Source organism: Gallus gallus, chromosome 1, assembly GCF_016699485.2.
Source record: "Gallus gallus isolate bGalGal1 chromosome 1, bGalGal1.mat.broiler.GRCg7b, whole genome shotgun sequence".
Classification (NCBI taxonomy): Eukaryota; Metazoa; Chordata; class Aves; order Galliformes; family Phasianidae; genus Gallus; species Gallus gallus.
In genome coordinates this window covers 172,454,433-172,481,307 of record NC_052532.1, presented here as the reverse complement: position 1 = coordinate 172,481,307, position 26,875 = coordinate 172,454,433, and the positions used below count along the sequence as shown (strand labels likewise).

Sequence of the window (26,875 nt, the reverse complement as noted above, 5' to 3'; positions counted from 1 at the left end):
AACAGTCTTTTATTAGTCTGCTTACACAAACTGTTACCAATGGAAGAGCGGCCTCCCGTGTGTTTGCTTTTGCTATCTATGAGTTTGTACAAGTCAGTGCGTGCACCAGCCCCAGTTGGCATGGCTGCACATCACAGCAGTGCTGCATCAGCTGTGTGACCCAACAACGTGCGGCAGTTGCCACTGTGCTGCTCCATCACAGTCATGCAGGTATTGCAAAAGAGTCTGTGGCTGGAGAACCAGGTTAGTGCTTTGGATCTTAAAGCAGTAGGGCCAAAATTCATACCGACCAACAGGTACATCAGCAATGCCTTGAAAGGACACTTTGGTTCAGTTCTTCGGCTGTGCGCTTCAGCCTGTCTTTGAACCTTCACATCTTGTGGTTTGTCTTTTGTCGCTCATCAAAGGGAGATAAAAGGAATAAAAATCTTTGTTCCAATGGTGATAAAAGCACGCAAGGGGGAGATGACATCCTGCATCTTCCTTCAAACCAGCAAAAGTCGGTTTGAGAGAACGCTTTGTGCGTCAGGCTGTGGGTTACAAGCCAGTGCAGGAGGGGAATGTGATGCCAGGAAAGTTTCCTTCCTCCTTTTGCAAGCTAGCAGTAAGGATTCGCAGAAAAAAATTACTTTTTCCAGTGATTCACATATATTTCTATGAAAAACATACATCACTGTGTGGGAAGACAAACAGTGCCAAATGGTTCAAAGTCTCTGGCAGACAGAAAATCCTGACTCCTGTGAGTTGTACAGCAGAATCTCCACTTGGATGTGGTCCTGGTCCACCTGCTCTGAGTGTCCCTGCTTTAGCAGGGGTTGGCCCAGGTGACCTCCAGAGGTCCCTTCCAACCCCAACCATCCTGTGACTGTGTACCGAAATTAAGGTGTATATTAGTTCTGATCAGAAGCCGAAAGTATGTTTTCTGTAAAGGTATTTTCACTCTGCTCAAAACCCGAAATGATTACGTTTGCCAATGTCGTGGTCCGTTTACTCTTTAAATTTTCTACTGGAAAATATTCTCACAGAGGTCTGCCCTGACTACTGCTCTGGAGATGTAGTGATGAGGGCACAGAGGTGAAGTAAGATTTCCATCATGTTGCTCAGGGAAAAGACATGAAGTTTCCCTCCATCTTACTTTGGGACACCCATTGACTGAGCAGTATCAACACCAGCGCTGACAAATTTGTGAAGGAGGCTGTCATTAACCAAGCTTTACAATGGTCCTAAAAGAAGCCCTCAAGCAAAATAATTAATTAGGTAAAAGATAAAATAAGTGCAAACCTCTAAAAATACATGTTTTATCTCAGTATCTTCCCTTGCTTTCTTTGTTAGTTTTGGTGTTCTTTTATTGTCGTTGTTATTTGGTTGGTTGGTTTTCCTTTTTATTATTATTATTATTTTGGCCAGAAAAGATTATAGAATCATAGAACCAGAGAAGTTGGAAGGGACCCACAAGGATCATCGAGTCCAACCCCTGGCTTCACACAGCACCACCCAAAATCCAAACTCTTAGGGTTGAAAGCGCTCTCCAAACACTCCCTGAACTCTGGCACTGAGGGCCGTGCCCACTGCCCTGGGCAGGCTGTTCCATGCCCACCGCCCTCTGGTGCAGACCCTTTCCCTCACCCTCAGCTGTCCCTCCCCTGGCGCAGCTCCATGCTGTTCCCTCAGGCCCTGTCGCTGTCACAGAGAGCAGAGCTCAGTGCTGCCCTTCTTTTGTGAGAAATTTGGCCCAGTATTGGCCCAGTCCTAACGTGCACCGCCATGAAGCGGATACAAACCTTGGGGTTTTATTACTGTAAGAGTGGGGTAGTGGAACTCACTGACAGCCCCTTGGTGAGGCTCTTTGGCAGTACATTCAGCTGAATCTGAGGCAAGGCAGTTAATACGGCTCTTGCTACAGGCAATGATTTTTGTTCCTTGAAAATGTCATGATTTCTCCTTACTCATAATCTGTGAGCACTCTTTTCTTCCACATATATCAGTAGGAGGCTGGATCCCTGCTGCGATTTCTTTATCATGGATTAAATTAAGTAATGTCAGAAATGACAGACCAATTATAATTAAGTTGCATCAGGGATAAATTAGGACCAATTATTTCAGATCTGTAGGTGCTTTTAACACTGTTTGAGTATAAATAATAAGAAAAGAAGTTTATAAGCACCATCCATTATCCAGGTTTGAATGTGTCATTTAGTTATCACACAGTTACGGCAGTCCTTCAACTTTAGCTGTCTAAGTGGGCTGATTTTTCTTAACATCTTAACACTTTCAGTGATCTGTGTCTCATTCAGTTATTACTTTCAGTTGCCAACAAGCCACCTCACTTTATTTCAAACTACACTCTTCTCAAAGCCATTGCCAAGGGTAGAAAAAGCAAAATTCTTTTTCCTTAAGTATGGTGCAGCTTATTTTTCTTATTATGATCTGACTTTGCGGTGCTTTTCTTCTACAGAAAAGGCTGTACAGGGTACATATATGTTGGCAGTATTGCTGCAAAGTCAAGAGCAGAGGAAGAAAAAATGCAAACTTCATCTCATTATCTTTAGGATCCTCCACATAAAACTGCAAATGGGTGTTTTCAATAAAGCTTTCCAGCTCTCACCACTCAGTACTAATTAAAGCTTTGTATAAATTCACACATTATGTCACAAGCACAGAGAACGTATGGGAAAATGGAAAATGCAAGCATTGCCGACAGCCATGTGACCTGTTACTTTTGCATATTTTAGTGGATCTTTGTTTTGAACGAGAATTTTACAGGGGTAATTAATGTTGTCCTATGAAAAGAGCTCTCTTATGCATATATATATAGTGCTAGTCCAAGCAGTACAGGGACCTGGAATACAAATTTGAACAAGGCTCTGACCTAATGCAAACACACAGGAACATTCGGCCTCCACCCAAGAGCCTTGCAATGCCATTTAAAGCAAGTAGCAAGCAGTAGGAACAACAACCAAAAGGCAAGAAAGAGGGAAGGAGATGAGAAGTCCTTCCAAGAGGCAGCTGCCTTGTTCAACTCCAGGACATCTGGGTGTGGTGGTTTCCTGATCATCTGAGGTCCCTCCCTCCCCTTTCACCAATGAAACAGTGGTTGTGAGGCCAAGGAACTCTGCAAGGCAAAACCTTGTGAGGCGATGTTCTCATTAACAGAAACGAGAGTCTCCTGGGAACATCCCAGCTTTCAAGACACTCAACTTTGACTGATTTCCTTTCAAGAGGACACTGGAGAACACCCAAGGAACATCAGCATGTGATCACACAGCTGGCACTTATTGGCACAGGCTGCCCAGGGAGGTGGCGGAATCACCATCCCTGGAGGTGTTCAAGAACTGTGTAGATATGGCACTGAGGGATGTGGTTAGTGGGCATGGTGGGGATGGGCTGGTGATTGGACTAGATGATCTTAGTGGTCTTTTTCTACCTCAGTCATACTCTGTTTCTACATGAAGCAGCATCGCTGGAACGAGTCCTTTGCAAATGGCTGTGTGTTAGCTCACCTGCAGCTCTGCAGTATAGCTACTACAGGCACTGCAGGGCAAATCAGCTAGAAATTATGAATCCACTAATAAAAAAATGATTTTTAGTGTTTATTGGACAGATCTGTGCTGAACTTCAGTAAAAGGTTGTTGCAGGTGGTTATAGGGGCTATCGATTTTGTACGTGGATGTATGTGTTTGATTTCTCACTGCCCTGGATTTTGGATAATTACATGCAAATGCAAATGCAAATGCAAAAAAAAAAAAAAAAAAAAGATGGAAGCATCTGTCAAATCAGATTGGTAGCAAACAGTTTGGGCAGCTGGCAGTGACTACATGGCTGGAGAATGAGACCCTTCTGTGAAGGCACTGGACAGAGACCAGGCTCCAAAGGCTTCCTGGGGCAGTCGGAGATAGGAATAACTTTGCTGCCATTCATTACATGTTAGTGCATTCATTCTATATTGTAGTTGCTGTGGTGGGTTCCAAATGTGTTATTTTAGCAGTCTTTTTTGTTACCAAGACTCAACAGATCATGCACAAAACCAAATTGTGACTTGGCAGTCACAACATTAGTCTGCTGCACATTGAAACAGGCTGTTGAAAGAGAATTCTTTAACAGCAAAAATCCAGCACCTGGCAAGCAGAATGTTTTGTAAGGAGATTGGTTTATTTCAGTTGACAGTTTTATTAAAGTTTAATCACCTTCTCAATGCTTGCATTGTCTACTACTCACTGTTCCTATGGCCTAAATCAGGGATTTTTAAAAAGGATGAATACTTATTTTTTTGATTCTCAAACACAGTGCATTTCTGCTGTCTTTCATTATTAACAGTAAATCAGGGAAAGAAATTGGTGAGATAAAATGAGGCAATAAAGCAAAATTAAAGTGCTGTCAACTCTAGACTTGTCAGGAATTTAATGAGCTTTGCCATAAAGGGTGCTGATTACAGGCAATATTTCACAGTTCCATTTATCGCTCAACAAAATGATACACTTCTAGGAGACAACTGAAACTGTTCTGATATGAGGGAGGTGCTTATGGACAAGACAGACAGGTGCTGCAGGCAGGTGCCTTTCCCACTGTGCTCCAATTAAAGGCTGTGTGAGTTGTACAAGGTTAAAGCCCTCTCATACAGTGTTTGCTTCATGAAAAGCTTAAATAGCAGTAACAGAACACCTGTTTTTCTGCTAGCCATTCCTATGGTTTTATGCAGATCCCAGGTTCCTCCCATTTCTCATGGAGGTCAAAGCTTCTTCCATGCTGAGGAATGCAGCACAGCATGGTAAGGGTCCATACCCGAATGTTTAGTAGGATAAGGTTGCTGTGTATCCCCTCACCACATTGAGCAGACATCCTTTGGCAGCCAGCCCTCCTGGGGACCGCCTTAGGGCAAACATTGTTTGAAGTTCAAATTTCTGTCATAGGGACCATAGTGAGACATTTTAATTGCAATGTCACTGCCCCAGTACCTGAGGCACTCACCATCCAGTTGTATTGTGAAAATCGTCAAGAATATATGCAGGAACTTAAAAGTGGGTTTTCCAGCTGAGTCACATCTGTTGTTTACCTGCACTGTGTTTTTTTTCCCAACCATAAATCTAGTAATTTCTGTAGGTTGCTTTCACTTCGTGGTCATGCAGATGAGAAAATGAGGTCAGTCAGATCTGCTGGATGTCATTCACTGCTTATTTGCATTTGTGTAACTTAATTTAGTTGCCAAGCCTGTGAAAACAAGAGAGGAATGTGGATCTATCAGCACAGTGACTCACACCTGGTGGGTGTGCACAAGCTGCATCCTAAGTGTCTTCCTCAGTGCGGAATGTGCTTGGAAACTGATCCTTTGTGTCCACAAAGGAAAGACAGACTGAATAACTAAGCAAGTGACTTCAGTGTGGACACAGGCACTTAGAGCTCCTAAAGCTGAAAACCGTTTCAATTGCAGATGCACTTTTATGCTACCTGTTATTTTTGGCTGCAGTCATGGAAGAAAACATTGGCTGGCTTTCTTGTTATTAGCAGAGCTTGAGAAGATTATATCAAAGCTAAACAAAAAGGCAGTTTTAGAGCTTAAAGCTATGCCATGTCAGTCCAAGTCTTGATAATTCTTATTCAGCCTGGGAGCCTGACTCACACAACCGCTTCGTCCTTATCAGAGCCCTGCTCATCTCAAGGAGTGCCAAAGAGTGAGAAAATCTGATCACGTATTACCTGGAGCTGCCTCAGTACAGCTGTAAGATTCAATCCATTTGCATTTCTGAAAAAGAGTCATTTATATGCAGGAAGATTTTAGGTGATACCTGGAACAACAATATGCAGTATTAAATATGTACCCATTACTTTGTTTTAACCACATTTTGTCACCCATGTGCTGTCGACACATCAGGACATCAAGGCATCAGTAACAGAGGCTTGGGCGTATGGACTCCTGGATGCCTCTGCTTGAACAGGAGTTGGGCCAGATGGATCCACGTGTCCCTTTCCACTTCTGCCATTATGTGATGCTGTGAATATTATGCAAGGCTATGGCAGACATTCTGGGTAATCTAATATGGACAGGGTAAAAAAAAAAAAGCAAACGCAGAGTTATACATGACTATTATCAACAGTTTATACCTTAAAGTGTACACAGAACTGGACTTGGCATTGACCTGTAAATTACTCAGCCCTGAATAGGTTAGGGCAAGCCAGATAGCTCTGAGATGTTTTCTGGTATCCTTGTAAATGTCAGCCAAGGTATACATAGCGTCATTTTGCTTTTTGATGCATGCCAAATCACTTTTGGATTGAGATTTGTAGAAGTAATTTTCTTTCCCTTGGGTGCTCTCTGGAAAATGCTGTCAAGAATGCACTACTTCTACATACTACTTCTTTAATAAAGTAAACCCAGTAAATGCTGGAGAAAATAAGGAAACTCCTTTTGTCTCTGGTTATGGCTAGGTGAAGAAGACCCAAATCTTCTGGAATTAATCACAAAATGAAACAGCCTGAAAGCTGTCTGATCAATAAGCAGGGAGTTTCTGTGCTGGCAGTTTCCTTTGGATCATCACAGTTTGCAGACATTATCTTTCATCCTTCTCTTTTTTCCCAGATAGGAGATCCAACCAACACACACACACACAACCCAAGACACCTTCAGCCCAGCATCACCTGCATCATCCCATGCACTTTGGGACTGAGAAAGCATTTGAACCAACCATGAGCCACTTGTCAGTAGCAATGTTCCTTGGTAATCCCCTCTTCTCAAAACACCGTTATTCAGGGCATATTTCCCTTATGTCACTTCTTTCAGTCTAGTTTTATTGACTGGGTAAATAATTCTTGATTACAGTAGCTAAAGTTTTCCCTGTGGTTATGTTTGGCAACAAGCTGCTTACCGTTCTTCAACTGCACTGTTAATTGGGAGATCTATGTTTTCCTTCTTGTCAAAAGCAACCAGGCTCCCTGTCATAGGCATTCACTTCTCCTTCCTTCTCCTGGGGTGAAGAAACAGAGATTGTTTCTTTTGTTATGCCTCAATCGTTCTGTATGCTTTTAATAAAATCTGTAATTAATACTTTGGGAGGCATTTTATTTTCTTGTGGCTGAGCACATCTTGAGTATAGTTTTTAATGACAGTAAGCAAAAACGGGGAATATTTAATTGTGCTCCCTTCACGACTGGCATTTCTCAGGATGATGCAATAGCCTTGGGTGGCAGTGTATTTGTAAAAAAAAATCCTTATTCTATTTGTAACAACCTGACTTCATTAACCAATCAAGCATTAGAGGAAAAAAATATATACTGCTGTCTTTGTCAGCGCTAAAATCCAGTGCTAAATGACACTGGCTGCTTTGGGGAAACAGAGTGAGCCATTAATGTCCTTCTGGGTTACAGAAGAAAGCAGCAATAATGTTTGATATGTAAAAATGTATAAAGAGTATGAAAACCTTGAAGTGATTCCAGCAGAAACCACAGAAAAATGAGATAACATAAGCAGAAATTAAACCAAAACACTGTCCACACGTGGGAAACTGATAATGGTATTACTGCTAATTATAGTGAATACACTACTTATTGCCATCAGATACCGTAGACTGAAAGTTTAGTTTTAGACTTCGAAAAAAATTAGGCAGTAATATGCTTCTAGTTATAAAATAACCATAAAGGATTGTGTTCATCTAGCATAACTTGCTGAGACAGCAAGGAGCCAGTGGAGAGAGAAAAGTGCTTCCTGACATTGATGCAGATCCTCAGTGTTAGATCCCAGTTTGAAACGAGCTGTGTCCTTCTCTTGCAAGAGAACATCAATTTCTAATTTACCTTCAAGAGAAGATAAATTTTCAAGCAAAACAAATGTTACTCTCCACACCTAGACTACCAGAAAATCATCTCTGATGTATATGCTACTGACATCTACCAAGGCCAGAAATGTGGAATATAATGAGGATGCAGCACTTTCTGTACTCACACAATCTGCACATAAAAGGAGTTTTGTATTCTTCTGAAAAATAAAGTGTTGTTCCGTGCCTGAGGTAGGCAATGCAACTCCATAAACCACGGGTCTTCTGGGAAGAATGTCATCCTTATAGCTTCTCAGATATGATAAATATTGCCTATTTTCAAATTCTTTTAACAGCATTATATTTTAAATCCTCAACTGTTTTTCTAAAAAAAAGGTCGTATATTTGAAGCCATTGAATGAAAAACATATTTATCATAGAATCATAGAATCACCAAGGTTGGAAAAGACATCCAAGATCATCTACTCCAACCATCCACGTACCACTAATATTTGACCTTATTTTTACAAGTTCTAAAATGAAGTTTTGCTTATTGCTTTTTACATGCAGGAAACTAAAATGTGTCTCAGTCTAAGGTGATGTTTCAGAAAGTTATAATTTCCAGCAAGCTGAGAATTCTGTTCCAATTCTCTCACTTTCTCCAGATTAGGAGTGTTTTGTTAATCCACTTCATACGCAGCAACCAAGAGGAGGATCTCTTCCCTTGGGATGTTATGCTTATATAAACGAGCTGAAAGTCTCCCACAACCAAAGGAGAGTTTCTTGTGCCATGTAAGTAGACATGAGAGGAGAATCAGGTGTGGAAATAGACAGTAGAGTAATTAAATACTAATCAGCCTTTCCAAAACTTCAGTAGAGGGAGGAGAGACCTTTCTGGGCATTTCCAGCCCGGTGCTGAGAAGCCTCAGTCCTTCTGAAATGTTTACACATATTAATGATGCTCAGCAGTGACCCAGACTGGATCTAGATTATCTCTAGTGAATGATATAGAACTATCACCAGTGCCCACATATACAAGGGAAAAGGACCACCAGGAAAATTTTAGTGGCCTTAAAGTGTTTTTATGTACCATTGTCCAAAACTGAGATCTGAAACCCTGAAAAGCTGGTGAAAGGGTAAAAGCTCTCCACTCTCTTGATACTAGGCAAAAAAACCCCAGCATATGCTAGGTATTGAAAGGAAATCTGAATTCAGTAAGTTAAGCAGTTCTGTAAGTACTGTCTCTGACAGTATATACTAGCTTGAGAAAGGGTATTTGTTTCTATCTTATCAGTACCACAGTGCTATCCTGTAAGATGGAGACGAATAGAAACTACTTTTTATCCTAGCTGGCACATACGTATTTCCAGGCTTGGGCTGTTTTACAGATGAAAACTTCAACAATGGCTACATTTCCTTCACCTCTCAGATGTCTCTTTTCAGGAGGGTATGAGAAGCAAAGATTGTGTTCAAGGCAACCTGCAGATACTTATCACTATCAGAGATGGGGACATGGTTGGATTCTGGGTGGAAAGTAGGGAATAATGACAGCATGGAGAAGCCAGCGCCCAGAGGACAGAGGAATGTGGCAGCAAGCACCTGACTCTCCAGACAAGAAGGGATGAAAAGGTGTGTAGTTCTTTTGCTGTATTTTCTGGGGGAAAAAACCCTTCTTCCCACACAGGGAAATGGGCAAATATAAACACACAGAAGAAAGCTTCTGGGGTCATCTTGTCAGGGTTGCTATAGCCCAAATACAGCTCTACAGGAAATGATTGTCAGAGAAGAGTAGCACTGATCTTATAGGCCACAGGGCCTGTCAAGTCATCTCATGGAGCTTTCTGTTGATTTGTTTATCACAGGTTTTTTCCCGTTGCTCCAATATACAGTCAGGTAATAGATAGATCTTTTAGACAATGTATGTCTTAAGTAGAGATATGCTGGGCATGTCAAAAGACATCCTGTTCCCCTGCGGTTTGCTGGAAGGGCTAATCAATGTCATTGTTACAAACACTTGCTGTAAGTGTCTAAGTGGAATTTGACTGTTTTGAGGTACCTGACATTGGATCTTTTTATCACAGTGTCTGCTAGAGTAAGTGGACCTTTCAGATTTGGTATCTTCTTTCCTTGGAGTACTGTTCCAATCCTGTCATCTTTCAGTCTTCTGCTTACTCAGATGTTGAGATACTTAAATCTCTTCTTGTAAGGCTTTTTAAAAAAACAAAAACAAACTGCACTTTTATTTTTTGAATCATTTCTGCTATATTATCTTTTTTTTCCCTGACACTGGTTTTATCTATTAAAGTCATCAATCGTGTTTTATGAATTGTACATCTCACAAGCTCTTGTTCACCACCAGATTCAATTTGGAAATTCAAACTCTATGGTTTCAAAGCTTTTTGGCTTCCTAAGACACAGTCAGAATGCATGTCAGCAAGGCAAAGAGCACAGATGACCATTTGAACAGTTCTGCTTAGATTTTAAAGAAAGTGAATTTTCCCCTCCTTTATAAGCATTAGAGGGGGTAATTAGAAAGGGAAAATAAACGGATTTGCTTTCTATTTAGTAATTGGATTATCCTATTGTTAATATTTCTTTTATTCATCCTAGGCTTTGAATATCTCTCCCTCCCACAAGGTCATTTTTTCCAGCTACATACTGCATTTTCATGAGAGGTGTGCACTTGCAGTTACAGGTGTTCTATAAATCATCACTGTGAACCACGGGCATAAATAAACAAGGCTGATAAAAGACCTTTTACTGCCATCAGTTAAAACATAAAATAGGTTACACAGACAAGCTGTGACCTGTGAGATCAGATTGGTATCTAGAGTTTTAAACCCTGTTCTTGACTGCAGGGAAGAAAAATGGCTGTCATTTAGCACAGCAAAGCATGCAGTAAATATTAAGAATGTGTGAACTCAACTACATTACACAGTAGCTGCTGTGTACCTACAAGAGCAGTGCTGAACCATACATCTTCTACAGACATTTGTTAGCAATGTGCTGCATTTATGAGCAGAAATTAATTATAGACAAAGCAGAATCCAGATAATTGCAATGGGAAAGTTTAATTGCAATGAGCAAGCATCATTAACTAATTTACTTGGATAATCAAGGGCCAACTTATCTTACATTGTGGAGAAACCATACAACATTCTAATTAAAATACATAAGCTGAAGAAAAAGGCTGGGGAACTCTCCAAGTAATGAAGGAGTTTGGCTGCTTCTGTTTCCTCTTACACTCTTCTGGCCAAAGGGCTAATAATCCTGGCATACAGTCTGTGATGAACCACGCGTTGTTGCAAGCAGCTATATATTTGTATTGTTGTTTAGTCTGAAAAATGCAAGGCTGCAATGCTCCAGCTCTGTTCCACACAGTACAGCCAGCTTGCTTCACAGGTTACTCATATCCATGCTGATATCTAAGGAGTTCATTTAACACTCCTGGAGAATCTTATCACCGACTTCTATGGGAAACAGCCATCAGGGACACAAAACCACCAGGCAATGGCTCTGATAACCCACTCTCTGTCCGAGCACCCATACCTCCCTTCACCACTTGCAGGGTAGCATGAAGTATAATATACTGAGAATATGAGGCGTAGCATTTAGAGGGTAAGCCAGTTCAGGTAAAACCATTGCCAGACTCAAGCAAAGCAGAAATTTGTTTTGCAGAGCTAGCTGGAAAACAACTTGTTTTTCATGACTAATTCAGATAAATAGTTGTCATTCTGATTGTTCCTGCAAAAAAAACATGCATTGCTTTTGTTCAGAGATTATTCCTGCCTTCAACAGAGAATAAATATCTGTAATAGCAAAAAGTAAAACCGCTAAAATGTAAGAACAAAAAGATTTGGTGTTTGTTTCTTCCTATTATAAGTCATAATGCCATATCAGACTAATGGTCTATTAATAAAACTACAAAAAAGTCTTCAAATCCTGTGACCATTTCTGCTCTCATCCTTTAGTTTAGCTGCAACAAAGCAATACAGTATACATTTTAGCATATGAAAAGTCATAGAAGTCACCACCTTATCAACATCCAACACAAAGCTGTGGGCTCAGCCTTTGCCTTCGCAGTGCTCTGCATGTTGATAACTGCACCTTCCTTTCAGAACAACAAAGATAAAAAACTACTTTCTATAATTACTGCTGCTATATTTTTCCTTCTGTTTTTGTTACAGGTAGTTGATCTTCATCTAAATATCAGCAATCATGCGTATAAAACTCATCTGTTCAAACGCCTACATTCTCTGTTTGGTTTACTAACAAGAACAAGTAAAAGTGATAGCAGCAAATAATAAATAGCTGCTCTTTTAACGTCCAGATGCTGCAACTTGTCTGTACCCTGAGAAACAGAGCTAAAAAGGCAGCTTCCAAAGGATCATCGAGTCAAAACATCAACTCCTCTGAAAGTTTTCAATGGTCAGTGTCTGAGCAGAGATTAACAGCAGCTGTCAGAAATGGCTGAGTAACACATGCTGTGAATACAGGAACCATAAGTTAGGGGTCTGATAAAGAAAGCACCTAGCATAGAGCAAAGGCATGCACTTCAGTAAGCTCAGGTGGAAAAGCCTATGCATTGGAGTCAGGTAGTTACTGAGCAGAGTGTCTTGAACAATCCCAAAGAGTCTGTTCCCAAATTATGCAGAGCCATTTCAAAGTTCTGCCAAAGTTAGGAGTGTTCTTCTGTGCTGTTTTGAAATGAAAAGCAGGTTTGAGATATTAACACTGTGTGAAGGACATTCATTTAAAACGTGCACAACACTGAAGTATGCTGTTTGCTGTTTCGAGGAATAGCAAAGATTGTAGGGGATACAATAAGGACAGAAAGAATGTTTGATTTTAAGCCCAGTATTTTCCCTTCACATGGAGCACTAAGAGGAGGTATAGTGTAACAAAAGTTTAATTTTATGATTGTTTTGATATCAAAAGTCCTCATTGTCTTGTCCTTCTGGGGTGAAGAGTGAGTAACTGCAATGCTGTTGGGCAACCTACACTGCCACACTGTTGGGCAACCTACACTGCCACAAAGCTATGGGCAGCAGCCCCTGTCTGCTGTGAGGCAGCCCCAAAACTCTCAATGTTTGAAGCTGCATTTGTCACCTGTCTGTACCACTTGATTCAGGTACATTTTTGGGGTCAGCTTCAGGTAGTTCTGCTGATACCCCTGGAGTGCATGGCACTGAGGCTACGGTACCTTGTGATTCCAGTAGGAAAGGCATTTAAATGTCATAAGCTATTGCTTCATTTACTGTTTACTGGAGGTAATGAAAGAAAAAAAAAAAAAAAGAAAACAGGTAATCTTATGTCCTTCTGGATGCTGGGAACCCTGAGTGGTGCAGGAAGCATCAGCCAGACCTTGGGGGGAGATGTTGATTGTTTTCTTTTTTATAACAGTAAGGTCCAGCAACTCAATGTATTAAACCTAGTGGAATTTCTTTAATAGAGAACATTGGCAAAGTTATGCAAGCAAACTTAGTCACCACATGATTCTAAAGAGTAAACATCAAGTATTTGGAAAAGTTGCAGGATGGCAAAAGAAGAAGCACAGGAAGATGAAAGGAAACCAGAGGACAGATATTCCTAATTTGGATGCATCCTGACAACATCTTTCAGTTATAGTCTCTCCTTGATTTTCTGGAGGGTGCTAAACAAGCACAGTCTTTGCTGTCAAGCCATTTCTTCTATGTTTAAGAATGCAGGTTCAGAAAAACTTAAACTATTAGGTTCTCTTATAGTCAAAATGGTAAGTCCATACATGATGTGTGAATAGAGACTAGTGGCTGACCATGCCAACCCTTGAAGTGTGCTCATAACGTGTTGAAAAGCACTGTGCTGTGAGCTGAAACTGCAGCAGGGACCATGACAGGACTGTCCTAACAGCTCTATGGTGCAGACAACTGAACTGCACAGTGGTGTACGTTTTCTGTCCCTTTTTAATGTGTTAACATAAAAAAGGCAACATAGGCTGTGTCTGTGACTGCCCACACTGCCAGCCCTAAGTAATCTTATGTTAGGTTGTTGGGTGCAGAGGTTTTTCCCATTAGGTTGCAGAAACAGTAAACGTTTGTAATTCAATTTGAGTCTTAGAGGAACATGCTGGGAAGTTGCAATAGTCTTATGTTAACAGCTTCCCAGCTTATAATTATGTACATTTGTAAGACAATGGCTGTTTCATTGCCAGCGAAGATATTATTTGCAGCCTGCAGGCCAAATAGCCATTTAGGCTGAGCTAAAATCCTAGGAATCAAAAGACAACAGGGATCAAAAGACGCCTGAAAGGGTGAAGAAGAAAGGGGACAACTGACAGTGGTTTGGTTTGTGGACAGAGGGAGCTGCTGAGAGCTTCTGAAGTAGCTGTCTCCTCAAGCACATGAGAGGAAGAAACATGCAGAAAAATATTTTGTGTCAAAATATGATTTCTTTTCAAACAGCATATTCTCGTATTCTTACAGTTAAAGCATGAGTGAATCTTGTGGCTTCAAGCAACAGAGGTAAAGGATGTTCCCAAAGGGTGACATGATCAAGATCCCAGGTATGGTATGTAGTGGTGGTAGCTCAAAAACTCTAGACCAAACGAGGAAGGAAAAAACAGAACAAGTTCTATCTCTCCTCCTGATCCCAGACACAGTACCAAGCATCTGCATTTGTACAGACAGCATTTCTCTCTCTTATAAATAAATCTTCAAAAAATTGGTATGGTAGAGTACAATCTTCAAGTACTTCTATTGAGAAGTTAAAAAAATAAATAAATCCAGCTCTTGGATTCCTAAAGAAACCTTTTGTGGCATTTCAGGAAGGTCTCACATTAGAGCAGAGCTGGAGATCGAGCACAGTCACTCTCCACGTCTCAGATCATAAACTGAAATACATGAAGAGCTTGTCTAATTGCTGTTACTTGACAGCACTCCTTACAGAGGAAAGCGGTGCCTGCTCCCATGGCAGGGGATAAGGGAAGTTTTTTAATTGAAAAGGAGATTTCATCATTCAGAGAAAAAGCTGCAAAAAGCTAAGGGCTGGGAAAGATTCACATGAGGACAGAGATGAATCCACATCAGGATCTAACTAGCCCTAATTTTCCAGGGCCACAGAGGAAGCATCCTCACCAAGTCAGGAGCTACTCTGCCTTCTCTGTCTTCCTAGAAATCATAATAGTCTTCAGTAAGACAGTAATTACTGCAAGAAGTCCTACTGAGTCCTCTTAGGAAAACTTCAGTTTCCTCTCAAGCACGCACAAGGAAGCTCAGAAGCAAATGACTGATGGCTCATAGCTTGATTTGATCTGCTGCTACAAGTAAGCGGTGGCTGGCAAAGCTCACTGGCATCTCTCAGGTGCAAATCCATGTTGGGTTGTTTCAAAGATTTCCTGAGAAAACTGAGCTTAGATTATATCATTAAAAGCTATCTGAGAGGTGTTTCAATTATACTAACGTACTGTATAACTACTGAAGATATCCATATGCTGCTCATGTATAAAAATGTAAATAGATCATCTGTTGGGTAGCTGAGATTCTTCAGTTACATCTAAATGGTGTGGCTATCTGAGGTGTATTTGGATATAAAGGCTTCTTCCTGCCTGAAGATGAATTTAGTAAATAATTTCCATTTGCACACGTGGCTGGGAGTGATGTGATCTTTGTGTGAATGTGAATTGTGTGTTAGAGCTGTAACTTCCACATTCAGGTCTTTCTTGTAACAAGCACCATATGGGGAGACTGAGCTGTGAGAAAAAAAAAGAGTTGTGCAGAACAGAGGAAGGATTGTTTCTATAAGCTACAGGCGTATTCCACAAACAGTATTTACCTATCTGAAAATATGTACCTTATGATTTTTCTTCAGTATCATAGCCAGGGCCTCTTCAGGTTACAGGGGAAGAAACCATGATCAGACAGCAACCCAGAGCGGTGCAAATATGGGCTTAGTGCTGGAAGGGGTGGTACCACCATTGCTACCTCCCTGATGCTGGTACCTCATCTGGATGGAATGAGTTTCCTACGTCATTCCCTTAATGTTTGTATTTTAATATTTTACTCTTGTGTATATAATCTTCCTTCTTCACAAAGAAGATTTTGCAACCACCAGCCAGTATTGCTTTAAGGTCAAAAGAGTAGCACCAGCTACTCTGAATATAATTAGAGACTGAAATCAGAGTTCTGATTCTTCTGAATTAGAATAGCATTGCTAAACTGTAAAGTGAACAAAAAGTTTTGCTTTGATGGAAAAATCCTCTTTTGTCTTCTTTTATTGCTAAAAGGCATGTGACTGCACTTTTTTCCCCTCCAGCCATAAAATGCATATATTTCAAAAGCCTTTTGTTTAAAAATGTTATTAAAACTAAAAACTTTAATTAAAATGTGGAATATTTACACATTAAAAACCTTCTTAGATAATAAAGTCCTATGTATTTTGTAGCATAGATTTTAATATATTTTTTAGCAATCTCATCTAAGCAATGAGATAAAGAATATTTAAAGTTATGCTTAAGCAGATACTTAATTTCAAAGGCTGGCAGCTAGGCTGGGTTTTTTTGTTGTTGTTGTTGTTTTTCCAGAAATTAATACTTTGCATGGAACTGCTTAAGTAAGTGTCCCAGAGTGAAGACTTTCTTGTGTAAACCTGGCATTTAGAAATGACATGAAGGAACGAGGAGACAGGCATACCATATCTGACCTGTACTTGCCCATGCTGTGACAGCTCCACCGTGATACCTGCTTACAGCCCTGCCACTGCAAGGACACAGAGCTCCTTCTGTCAAAAAGAGAAAGTAATGTTTCACTGTCAAGGGTACAAAACACAAGTGATGTTTTTCATCTTGAGATATAGCATTTAACTCATACAGTAAATTCATTTGGGAAAAAGGAGAGGAGATAGGAGAGAGGTCTGGCAGGAAGGGAAGGGAAGGGAAGGGAAGGGAAGGGAAGGGAAGGGAAGGGAAGGGAAGGGAAGGGAAGGGAAGGGAAGGGAAGGGAAGGGAAGGGAAGGGAAGGGAAGGGAAGGGAAGGGAAGGGAAGGGAAGGGAAGGGAAGGGAAGGGAAGGGAAGGGAAGGGAAGGGAAGGGAAGGGAAGGGGAGGGGAGGGGAGGGGAGGGGAGGGGAGGGGAGGGGAGGGGAGGGGAGGGGAGGGGAGGGGAGGGGAGGGGAGGGGAGGGGAGGGGAGGGGAGGGGAGAGGAGAGGAGAGGAGAGGAGAGGAGAGGAGAGGAGAGGAGAGGAGAGGAGAGGAGAGGAGAGGAGAGGAGAGGAGAGGAGAGGAGAGGAGAGGAGAGGAGAGGAGAGGAGAGGAGAGGAGAGGAGAGGAGAGGAGAGGAGAGGAGAGGAGAGGAGAGGAGAGGAGAGGAGAGGAGAGGAGAGGAGAGGAGAGGAGAGGAGAGGAGAGGAGAGGAGAGCAGATAAGAGAAGAGAAGAGAAGAGAAGAGAAGAGAAGAGAAGAGAAGAGAAGAGAAGAGAAGAGAAGAGAAGAGAAGAGAAGAGAAGAGAAGAGAAGAGAAGAGAAGAGAAGAGAAGAGAAGAGAAGAGAAGAGAAGAGAAGAGAAGAGAAGAGAAGAGAAGAGAAGAGAAAAGAGAAGAGAAGAGAAGGTCAATTTAAAGAAAATAACATACACCTTAACACAGCTTGGATGACAAGAACTGTATAAAACAGATTTGGCATAAGGCTTTCTTGATGGGTCCAAAATCTTTATCTGTGCTCCTTCATTTTAATTATCCTAGAGAACATCTCTCAAAGCAGAGATGCTCCTGACGACAACTCCTCTGACTTGATCTTACATATCTGCAAAAGGGGAAATCCCACAAACCTCCCATGCTATCTCTTCTGGGGCATCACAGCTGTGATGCCTAACCTAAACCTCATGGTGTAAAGTCCTTATGCTGCTTGCTCTTGCCGTTGAAAACAAAGAGGTTAATTCCTATTGTACTCTCTGTGGGTACTTTCAGAGGGCTCACGTGCCACTCAAGCTATATTCCTGCTTGTTTACACTACACAGCCATCAACATGGTGACTCATTGTCCACTGGAGGTTCACTTAAAACCCTGTGCTTCTTCTTTGAGCTGCTGCCTACCCAGTGGCTCCCCATCATGCACACTGCAACAGACACTCTGTATAGCCTTGTAGCCATCCTTCCTCAGGAGCATCCCACTTTTCTAGTAAGACATTTTTCCAGTTTGTCTTGTTCCCTATCATATCCACAGCCCTTCTCAGCACTATCAGTGCTGTAATCCACAACTTCAATATATGTGTTCTGTGTTATTATCTGGATCACTGATGAAAATCCTTGATGATCGTGGATAAACTGCAGCTTAATTTCTCTCACACAGCTCTGAGTGTCTATCCTGTACAGCTGAGAGCTGCTCCCATCTACAGCTTCACCACCAGTTTTGCAGTAGTCCTTGTAGATTTCATCAGATAGTGTTGTGAGAGTCAAATCTAAATAATCATAGAATGGCATGGGTTGAAAAGGATCTCAAAGATTATCGAGTTTCAACCCCCCTGCCATGGGCAGGCTCGCCAACCACTAGACCAAGCAAATAAAATCTTTTTTTCTCTCATTTTCCTTTATCAAAGGGGGAGAGCCAAATTCTTTGGACCTCATCTGTTCCTGTAAAGCTGCTGTTGTCATTTTACATCCTTTTCTCGTACTCTAAATGTTTAGTTCTTAGTGATTATTTGTTCACAGAACTCTTATGGGAACTCAAGGTAACCTCTCTTAACTCTTGATTCCACTCTCTGACCTGGCAGTCTTGTCTGGGGAGCAGACTAAACCCCCCACGATTCAGGAGGAAATAGTCAGAGACCTGCTACTCCAACTGGATTGCCACAAGTCCATGGGACCGGATGAGATTAACCCGAGAGTGCTGAGGGAACTGGCAGAGGTGACAGCCGAGCCACTTACCATCATCTATCAGCGCTCCTTGTTGACGGGTGAGGTCCCAGAAGACTGGAGGCTTGCCAATGTGACTCCCATCTACAAGAAGGGCTGCAGGGAGGATCCGGGGAACTACAGACCTGTTAGCCTGACCTCGGTGCCGGGGAAGATTATGGAGCAGACTGTCTTGAGGGAGATCATGCAGAATGTGCGGGACAACTGGGGGATCAGGCCTAGCCAGCATGGGTTCACAAATGGCAGGTCCTGCTTGACCAACCTGATCTCCTTCTATGATCTAGTGACCTGTCTGGTGGATGAGGGAAAGGCTGTTGATGTAGTCTACCTAGGTTTCAGTAAAGCCTTTGACACTGTCTCCCACATTACTCTCCTGCAGAAGCTGGCAGTCTGTGGCTTGGACAGGTACACTCTTGGCTGGGTAAGGAACTGGTTGGAGGGCCGGGCCCAGAGAGTGGTGGTAAATGGAGTTAAATCCAGCTGGCAACCGGTCACGAGTGGTGTTCCCCAGGGGTCGGTGCTGGGGCCTGTCCTGTTTAATATCTTTATTGACAACCTGGATGAGGGCATTGAGTGCACCCTCAGTAAGTTTGCAGATGACACCAGGCTGACTGGAAGTGTCTATGTGCCTGAGGGTAGCGAGGCCCTACAGAGGGATCTGGGTAGGCTGGATAGCTGGGCTGAAGCCAATGGGATGAGATTCAATAAGACCAAATGCTAGGTCCTGCACTTTGGCCACAATAACCCCAGGCAACACTACAGGCTTGGGGCAGAGTGGCTGGAAGACTGTGTAGAGGAAATGGACCTGGAGGTGTTGACTGATGCTAGACTGAACATGAGCCAGCAGTGTGCCCAGGTGGCAAAGAAGGCCAATGGCACCCTGGCTTGTATCAGAAATAGTATAGCCAGCAGGAACATGGAAGTAATTGTCCCCCTGTACTCAGCACTGGTGAGGCCGCACCTCGAGTACTGTGTCCAGTTTTGGGCCCCTCACTGCAAGAAAGACATCGAGGCCCTGGAGCGTGTCCAGAGGAGGGCAACAAAGCTGGTGAGGGGTCTGGAGCACATGCCTTATGAAGAGCGGCTGAAGGAGCTGGGATTGTTCAGTCTGGAGAAGAGGAGGCTCAGGGGAGACCTTATTGCTCTCTATAACTACCTGAAGGGAGGTTGTAGTGAGCTGGGGGTCAGCCTCTTCTCTCGTGTGACTAGTGATAGGACTAGAGGGAATGGCTTCAAGCTGCGCCAGGGAAGGTTCAGGCTGGACGTTAGGATATACTACTTATCTGAAAGGGTGGTCAGGCACTGGAATGGGCTGCCCAGAGAGGTGGTGGAGTCACCGACTCTGGTGGTGTTCAAAGAGCGTTTGGATGTTGGGTTGAGTGATATGGTTTAGCAAGAACCATTGGTGATGGGTGAATGGTTGGACTGGATGATCCTGTGGGTCTTTTCCAACCTTAGCGATTCTATGATTCTATGATTGACTCACTCTGTTCTCTCCTTTTGAGCCAGCACCCCATGGGATTCCTCTTATAACTTGGTAACCTGCCAGAGCTCACAAGGAGATGGAGCAGATCTGCCCAAGTCCTCTAGCAGCACCAGGCAGAAACAACCTTCATACGTGATTGTTCATTATTTAGAGACTTTTTTTTTTTTTTTTTTAATCTTTCTAGCACTGGCATCCTCACCACTGCTGACCTCCTCAGTGGAAACCAAAGCCAGAAGACAGGGAGTGCTTCTTTGGGCTCAGTGCTGTTTGAAACACGCTAGCCCTTCCCTGGCCTTTTTCTCTGTTGGCCTTGTAATCGCAGATCTCTTGTTATTCTCAGCATTGCCTGCTAGCTGTATCTTGTTTGGTCTTCGTTCCTTCTGCCTGCTCCCACTTCCCACACATCCCTCTTGCTTTTGCCAATCCCTCTTACTACAAACAACTTATCTCTGGGACACCGCGTACAAACTCATCCCGTTATTCATATTTCTGCCTTTAAACCACTCTGCTTTTGCCCTAACGGGTCCTTCGGGGTTCAAAAACCGAGAAACCGCCACTGGCCGCCACCCGCCGCGGGGCTGAGGCAGCTCAGCCCAGCACCGGCCCGAGCGGACCGGGCGCGGGGCGGAGGCGGGCCCGCAGTTCCCCGCCCCGCGCCCGGCTCGGCCCGCGTCGGCCCCTGCTCGGCCGGCTCGGCCCTGGCGGGGTCTCCACGGCGACTCGAGGCCGCTTGGGTTACCAGGGCGGCGGCACGGGTGGTTGCGGCCCCGGCCTCCAACTGGCCGCGGCCAACAGCCGCCGCCGCGCCCATAGGCCGCCGCCTATATAGGGAGCGGCGGGTGGCAGCAGCGAGCGGCTCTGCGTTGGGAGGAGCAGGGTGGCAGCCTCCGTCGTGACCTCCGAGGCAGGTGCAGGGGCTCCGTAAGCAGGTTCTTAACAATTTTTTTAGTTTTCCGGTTTTTTTAAGTGTTATTATTATTTTTTTTCCTCTCCTCCGGCAGGTGCCGAAGTCGTGGTGATGCGCCGCACGGGGGAGACGAGCCAGGCGGGGCGGCGGGAGCCTCTCCCCGCTGCGCCCCGCGGCGGGCGGACCGTGCTGGGGGTGCTGGTGGAGAACGGGCAGCACCGGCTCGGCGTCCAGGTGAGCCCTGGAGAGCCCCTCCGAGCCGCGGGACCGGCTCGGGGAATGCCGGGCCGGCTGTGTTCCCCTGGAAGGAAAGGGAGACTTGGCGAGGCTCTCCCAAGACCTCACTCTCTGGTCTCTAGCCGGGGCTGGTTGGTGTGGCAGGGAGGAAGCGGCTGTGCTGGCTTACAGGGCCTCACCCAGCTTTGTGTGCCTGTGGACTGCTTGGTTTTGATGGTGTGAAGCCCGTAGCTCAGTCAGCAGAAAGTAGGTGATGGGAGGATTGTATCCTGGTCACAAGTTGAAGTCTTACGGATTGTGGTGCTGTAGTTCAGAAGTTCAAAGTTTGCTTTGTAACTCAAAGTGCTTTTTGGCCCATAATGTCCATTGTGAAGTCTGTGACAGTGCCTGAATGCTTCCTTTCACCACTGTGACTTGCTAAAGCACCTGCTCCTTGTTAGAACTGAATATGGAGCAGACCCTGCACTTGCCAGCAGGTTGGAGCCAGGCAGTGTCCTTGCCTTATTCTCTGTGGGAGTGAGGCTGCTCTCCTGGTTTCTCACTTTCACTGCCCATCACCTCTTGTAAGGTCTCTGTTGCAGCAGCAAGTGGAACTTCATAAGCACCAGCGGTAGCTGCTGGCTTTCTCAGCAAACTTTAACTGAGGAAAGTGATACACCTCTCTAAAACAGATGATACTGTTGTTTTCTTCTTGAATTGTCTTGCCACAGCATTACTGTGTGCTCTGTTTCAGAATACTGCTATTACCAGACACTTATCTGGCTCTGAGAATGCCTTCCCTCCGGCTGGAAAAGATGAAGTATCCAACTGTGTGGTCAGTACTACATCAAAACAGGACTTTGCTATCTACATCGATGAACCAGAAGAGAAAGAAAACTACAGCTGCCAAGAGGATGAAGAACTGGAATCAAGCCTGTGTGAACTGGATACTAGTGCAATGACATCCAGTATTCACTTACTGTTGGATCTGAGTACAGGTAACTCACATTAATGTTCACGTAGTATCACAGGTACTTGTAATGTGGTTATGAATCATGCTGGCAGTGAGCTAGTGAGTAGCTTATCTTAAAGTAGTTACCACTTAATGATAACTTTAATTGAATCAATGTGATGCACAACACTTCTATGCTGGAAATGGCCAGAGGTGGTAAAGAGACTAATTAACTAAATGTCTTTTTGCCTTCTCTTTCTTGTTAGGATCTCCCATGCTAGTGGACACATCCTTCCGGTCCCGGCCTGAAGATCAGATGGGAGACCCCATAACTCTAATGACTGTAGGAGAATATGCAGAAGACATTCATCAGTACCTTAGAGAAGCTGAAGTGAGTGTCTTCTAACAAATGCAGAGATGTGTGGGAGCTTCCTGATAGGCTGAAATACTGCAAAGCCATATGGCTGCCACACAATAACTCTAGGCTGTCACTGAACAAACAGTTAAAGCCATTGCTGGAGCTTGGTTCTTAGGAATCTTCTAGACAGTGATGAGGTTTTTCAGGCATTACTCCACATCCTGAAAATGGGATGTGAGTAGATTATTGCAAAATACTAACGCAGTTGAATGTGACCTCACTGGCTGTTCTGCTATAGATTTTTTTTTTTTAACCTTTTTATGTCAAAGCAGTGAAGTGAAGTCTTCCAATAAGAGGGTAGGAGAAATCTGATGCATTTAAAGTCACTCTCTGGTCCCTCTGAATATGTTTGATAGCAAACGCTGGACTTCCCAGTTCAGGGGACATCCTTTGCTTTCTGCTACTAACATGGTAGATCCAATCTTCAGTCTTTCTAGAGATACTGGTAGAACTCTAATTAGAGTTACTCCCAAATTAGCTACTAACTGTGGGGTTACTCATGCTCCTTTTGGCACAAGTATAAAGAATGTCAGTCAGTTCAGCCGTCAGTGGCTGTCTTGGAGGTGAGCATCCTGATTCTTAAATTGTATTTCTAAACAGGTGAAATACAGGCCCAAGCCCTACTACATGAGGAAGCAACCAGATATCACAACAGAAATGCGTGCCATCTTAGTAGACTGGCTGGTGGAAGTAGGGGAAGAATATAAACTTCGAACAGAGACACTGTACTTGGCGGTGAACTACCTGGACAGGTTTCTCTCTTGTATGTCTGTTCTCAGAGGGAAGCTGCAGCTTGTAGGAACGGCAGCAATTCTTCTGGCTGCGTGAGTGTTTATCTCATGAAATCTTAGTCCAAAAATAAGTTTTGCTCACTGTCTTTTACTTTAATTTGAAGGACTTTAAGCTTGCAGTGGTAGGTAGCTTTTCATGCTGTCTTAAGATGGTGCCCCATCCCTGGAGGCTTTCAGGGTAAGGCTGGATCAGGCCCTGGGCAACCTGATCTAGCTGTGCGTGTCCCTGCTCATTGCAGGGGAGTTGAACTAGATGATCTTTAAAGGTCCCTTCTAACTCTAAGGATTCTATGATTCTGTCATTAGCCACTTGACATACTTTAGCACTTAGAAAATTAAGCATTTAATATTCTTTATTAAGGAACTGTAGAGGGAAAACATTGTAACCATAACACCAGAAGCAAAAACAATGCTGTATTAAGCCACTAGCCCATGGTAGATTAAAAGTTGCGATCTGCAATTAAGCTTAAACTGCTTCTAATAGACAGGGCGTCCAGCAAAGCCTAGAAGTGCATGGATTTTTGTCTGGAGTGCATGGTGTTAGTGAAACTTTCTCTTTAAGAGTTTTCTTATTAGTCAAGAGTGCTAGTATGAGTGTATGTCTGTCTAGGCTGATGACTTAGAGAATATCTTTGCCTTCCCACCAATTTGATCATCAAGTCTCTCCTACACTGGAGAAAGATTAAAATAAGACCTCTAAGCCAGTCTTAGAAATGTCATATGCTCACCTTGATATGGGCCCAGCAGAAAGTTCTGTTACTCTAACTATTAAGCTGACAGATACGGCCTTTCTGTTTTGTTTTGTTGTTTTTTTTTCAGGAAATATGAAGAAATCTACCCACCAGAAGTGGATGAATTTGTGTATATAACAGATGATACATATACAAAGAGGCAGTTGCTAAGAATGGAACACCTGCTTCTCAAGGTTTTGGCTTTTGACCTCACAGTGCCAACCATCAACCAGTTCCTACTTCAGTATATTCACAGGCATGGAGTCTGTTTCAGGACAGAGAATTTAGCAAGGGTATGAATTTACCATTCTCTTAGGATAGATGCTTTGTAGGGTACTACCATCAGAATGCAGGCTTTTGTGCTTCATTATTTATGGATAAATGTCTGGGAATACTGAGCTTAGCCTGTCTGGTCAGCTAGACTATCTTGGCAGCAAGGGGGTAGGAATCTATTCTTCAACTGTGTGTGCATAGGAAGCCTGACCTGGATGTGATGCATCTTCATGTTGGTGCACAGTGACACAGCATATTCCCACAGAACTGCCTGGGGGAACAGTGCTTCAAAATGGTGTGTCACCCAAGCTTATAACAAAACCTCTGACTTGCTTAGCTCAAAAAGTGTAAGATGTGTACAGTGCTTATTCAAACAGCCCAGATTTCTGTTTCTTAGGTGTCCATTTAGCTGAGGTCTCCAACTAAATGAGGTTCACCTATGTGAGCAAAATCCTTCAGGGGAGAAGATGGTGGTAGTGGTGTTTGTTTTGTGCTTTTGTTTTTTTTTTTGACAAAATGTTGGTATAATTTTGTAGATAGACTTAGAAGATGTGATAGGAATCTGTGTGAGTGTTGGTTATCTAGGCTTTGACAGACATGTGGTCTTCCTGTTTCTGCTGGACGATGCTGAAAGTTCTGTAAGATCAACAGGACTGGAATACCACCCACCAAATGTGTAACTCATGTTTCTCACATAAAACTGAGGACCACCTACCAATTGAAGTGCTCAGTATACTGGGATGGTTCTACCTGATAGAGCCACTCTCTTTGAAAGACTTGTGCTTTTTTTTTTTTTATAAGTATCTTGCAGAGCTGAGTCTCCTTGAAGCTGATCCTTTTCTGAAGTACCTTCCTTCACAAACTGCTGCAGCAGCCTACTGTCTAGCGAACTATACAGTAAACAGGTCATTCTGGGTAAGAATAACTGCATGCTGATGTTTAGCTCGGGTGTTTTATGACTAGAGATCTGCTGAGAAGTAGGAATGGCTTCAAATCATGTTATTGTAAAGGCTGAAATGCAAGAATGAGCAGCTTTTCCCAAGCTAATGGGTCTATGTAATTAACAAATGTTAAATTAACCTGAATTATCTTGCCTTCTCCCTGAAATAGGAAGGACATTTCTGTCTTCATTTATGTTAAGTGTGTACCTCAGGCCTTGTCAGTAGGTAGTCTCAAGCTTCTACCCTAGATAGAATTCAGGGGCTTTTGGGAAGGGGAAGGGAGAACTGAATGTGACTACACTGAGTGGCAGCTGTAATACAAATCTTGATAGGCCTGTCAGGTATCTGTGCTTGGGCAGGAAGCAGAATCCAGAAGAAACACAATGAATGCAGTATACTCAGAGCAGGAGGAGATTCTTCTCAGACCTGACAGCAAGGAAGACTTATAGTAAAACTGATGGCAGATTTCAGAAATCTAGAGAACTGACACAGTGGAAATAGTTCCTGCTTCTATAGATAATGCATCTTACCTAAAGTAGAATAATGCTTTTTTTTCCCCCTCCTCTTACCAGCCAGAAACACTTGCTGCGTTCACTGGATATTCATTAAGTGAGATTGTGCCTTGCCTGACTGATCTGCATAAGACATGCCTTGATGCTCCGCATTGCCAACTGCAAGCAATTAAGGAGAAATATAAACAGTCTAAGTAAGTAACCAAGAAGCTAGCATTTCCTTACTTGGAGGTTGTAGGCACAGGATGATTCTTGTTGAGCAACTTGGGTTGTAACTCTTATAGTTTATGAATTTCTTATACTGGGCAGCTTTTGTTGCTGACATTGAAGCCTTCCTCAGCATCCTGAGGGAAAAACTCTTCTGGACAGGAAAGTAGTTAATTCATAGATATACAAATATAGTGGATCACAGTTTTATTGCAGTACTGTATGGTGGCTTCTTTCCTACTGTGCTTCATCAGAAGGCTCCTTAAAGTACATTTACATCTGCCATCTAAGCTAGTAGTTTCATTGGTTGCATTTCTATTTCAGGTACCTGCAGGTATCTCTTCTGGAGCCCCCAGCAGTTCTTCCTCTACACTAGAGATGGTGGATCCTGGACTTAGGTTTATTTTTGTGATGAACAAAGCTGGTCTAACATCTCATAGAGCACTGCAGGTCATGTGTCTGTAACCATGGTGATCAGAACAGTTTTTAGCTAGTATTTTTTAATTGGATGCCTTTTTAAAAAAAGGATATTAGAATATAGCTCTTAATATAATTGGCAGCACTTTTAATAAATGTCTTATTACACTTCCTCTGAATCTTCTGATTCCAGTTAATATGTGCAGTAATGGTGCATGGAAAGATTTACTTACAAAATCACTGAGATGGGCCTTTAATTAAGCTGGAATGGATCAAGTGATAGGTCCTTCAATCCAATACAATCTCCACAGATATCGTTGACTGTTTCTTCTTATTCTAAGACAAGATGATGTGCCCATGAACAGAGCCTACTTTCTGCGACTTGTCTGTGGATGCCAAAAC

General features: G+C 43.0%; 1 protein-coding gene and 1 long non-coding RNA gene across 5 annotated transcripts; one reads left to right on the top strand and one right to left on the bottom strand.

Annotated features, from left to right (window-relative positions):
* Positions 1–4,130: 4,130 nt before the first annotated feature.
* Positions 4,131–18,979, bottom strand: LOC121109194. 2 transcript variants are annotated; one of them, XR_005861283.1, is made up of 5 exons: positions 18,635–18,979; positions 16,419–16,496; positions 6,858–6,956; positions 5,692–5,780; positions 4,131–5,205 (listed from the first exon to the last, which is right to left on the bottom strand). It is a non-coding gene; the product is annotated as an uncharacterized LOC121109194 (long non-coding RNA). The 2 variants fall into 2 exon arrangements; XR_005861282.1 differs by having other exon boundaries at positions 5,692–6,026; positions 18,635–18,787.
* Positions 18,980–20,962: 1,983 nt separating this feature from the next.
* CCNA1 (cyclin A1) lies at positions 20,963–26,652 on the top strand. 3 transcript variants are annotated; one of them, XM_004938747.5, is made up of 9 exons: positions 20,963–21,012; positions 21,110–21,249; positions 21,986–22,229; positions 22,450–22,574; positions 23,202–23,425; positions 24,212–24,416; positions 25,198–25,311; positions 25,910–26,043; positions 26,381–26,652. In XM_004938747.5, exons 2-9 carry the CDS (start codon positions 21,127–21,129, stop codon positions 26,430–26,432), a joined length of 1,221 nt encoding a protein of 406 aa, XP_004938804.1. In that variant the 5' UTR covers positions 20,963–21,012; positions 21,110–21,126; the 3' UTR covers positions 26,433–26,652. The 3 variants fall into 3 exon arrangements, with proteins under 3 accessions (XP_004938804.1, XP_046761518.1, XP_417097.1); XM_046905562.1 differs by having other exon boundaries at positions 20,963–21,016; XM_417097.8 differs by having other exon boundaries at positions 20,963–21,029.
* The last annotated feature ends 223 nt before the right edge of the window (positions 26,653–26,875 follow it).

Excerpts from the sequence above, each read along its gene's own strand:
- CCNA1 (XM_004938747.5), top strand. The coding sequence starts at position 21,127 with ATGCGCCGCACGGGGGAGACGAGCCAGGCGGGGCGGCGGGAGCCTCTC. Across the intron at positions 21,250-21,985 it reads AGCACCGGCTCGGCGTCCAG|AATACTGCTATTACCAGACA; the intron begins GTGAGCCCTGGA and ends GCTCTGTTTCAG. Across the intron at positions 22,575-23,201 it reads AGTACCTTAGAGAAGCTGAA|GTGAAATACAGGCCCAAGCC; the intron begins GTGAGTGTCTTC and ends ATTTCTAAACAG.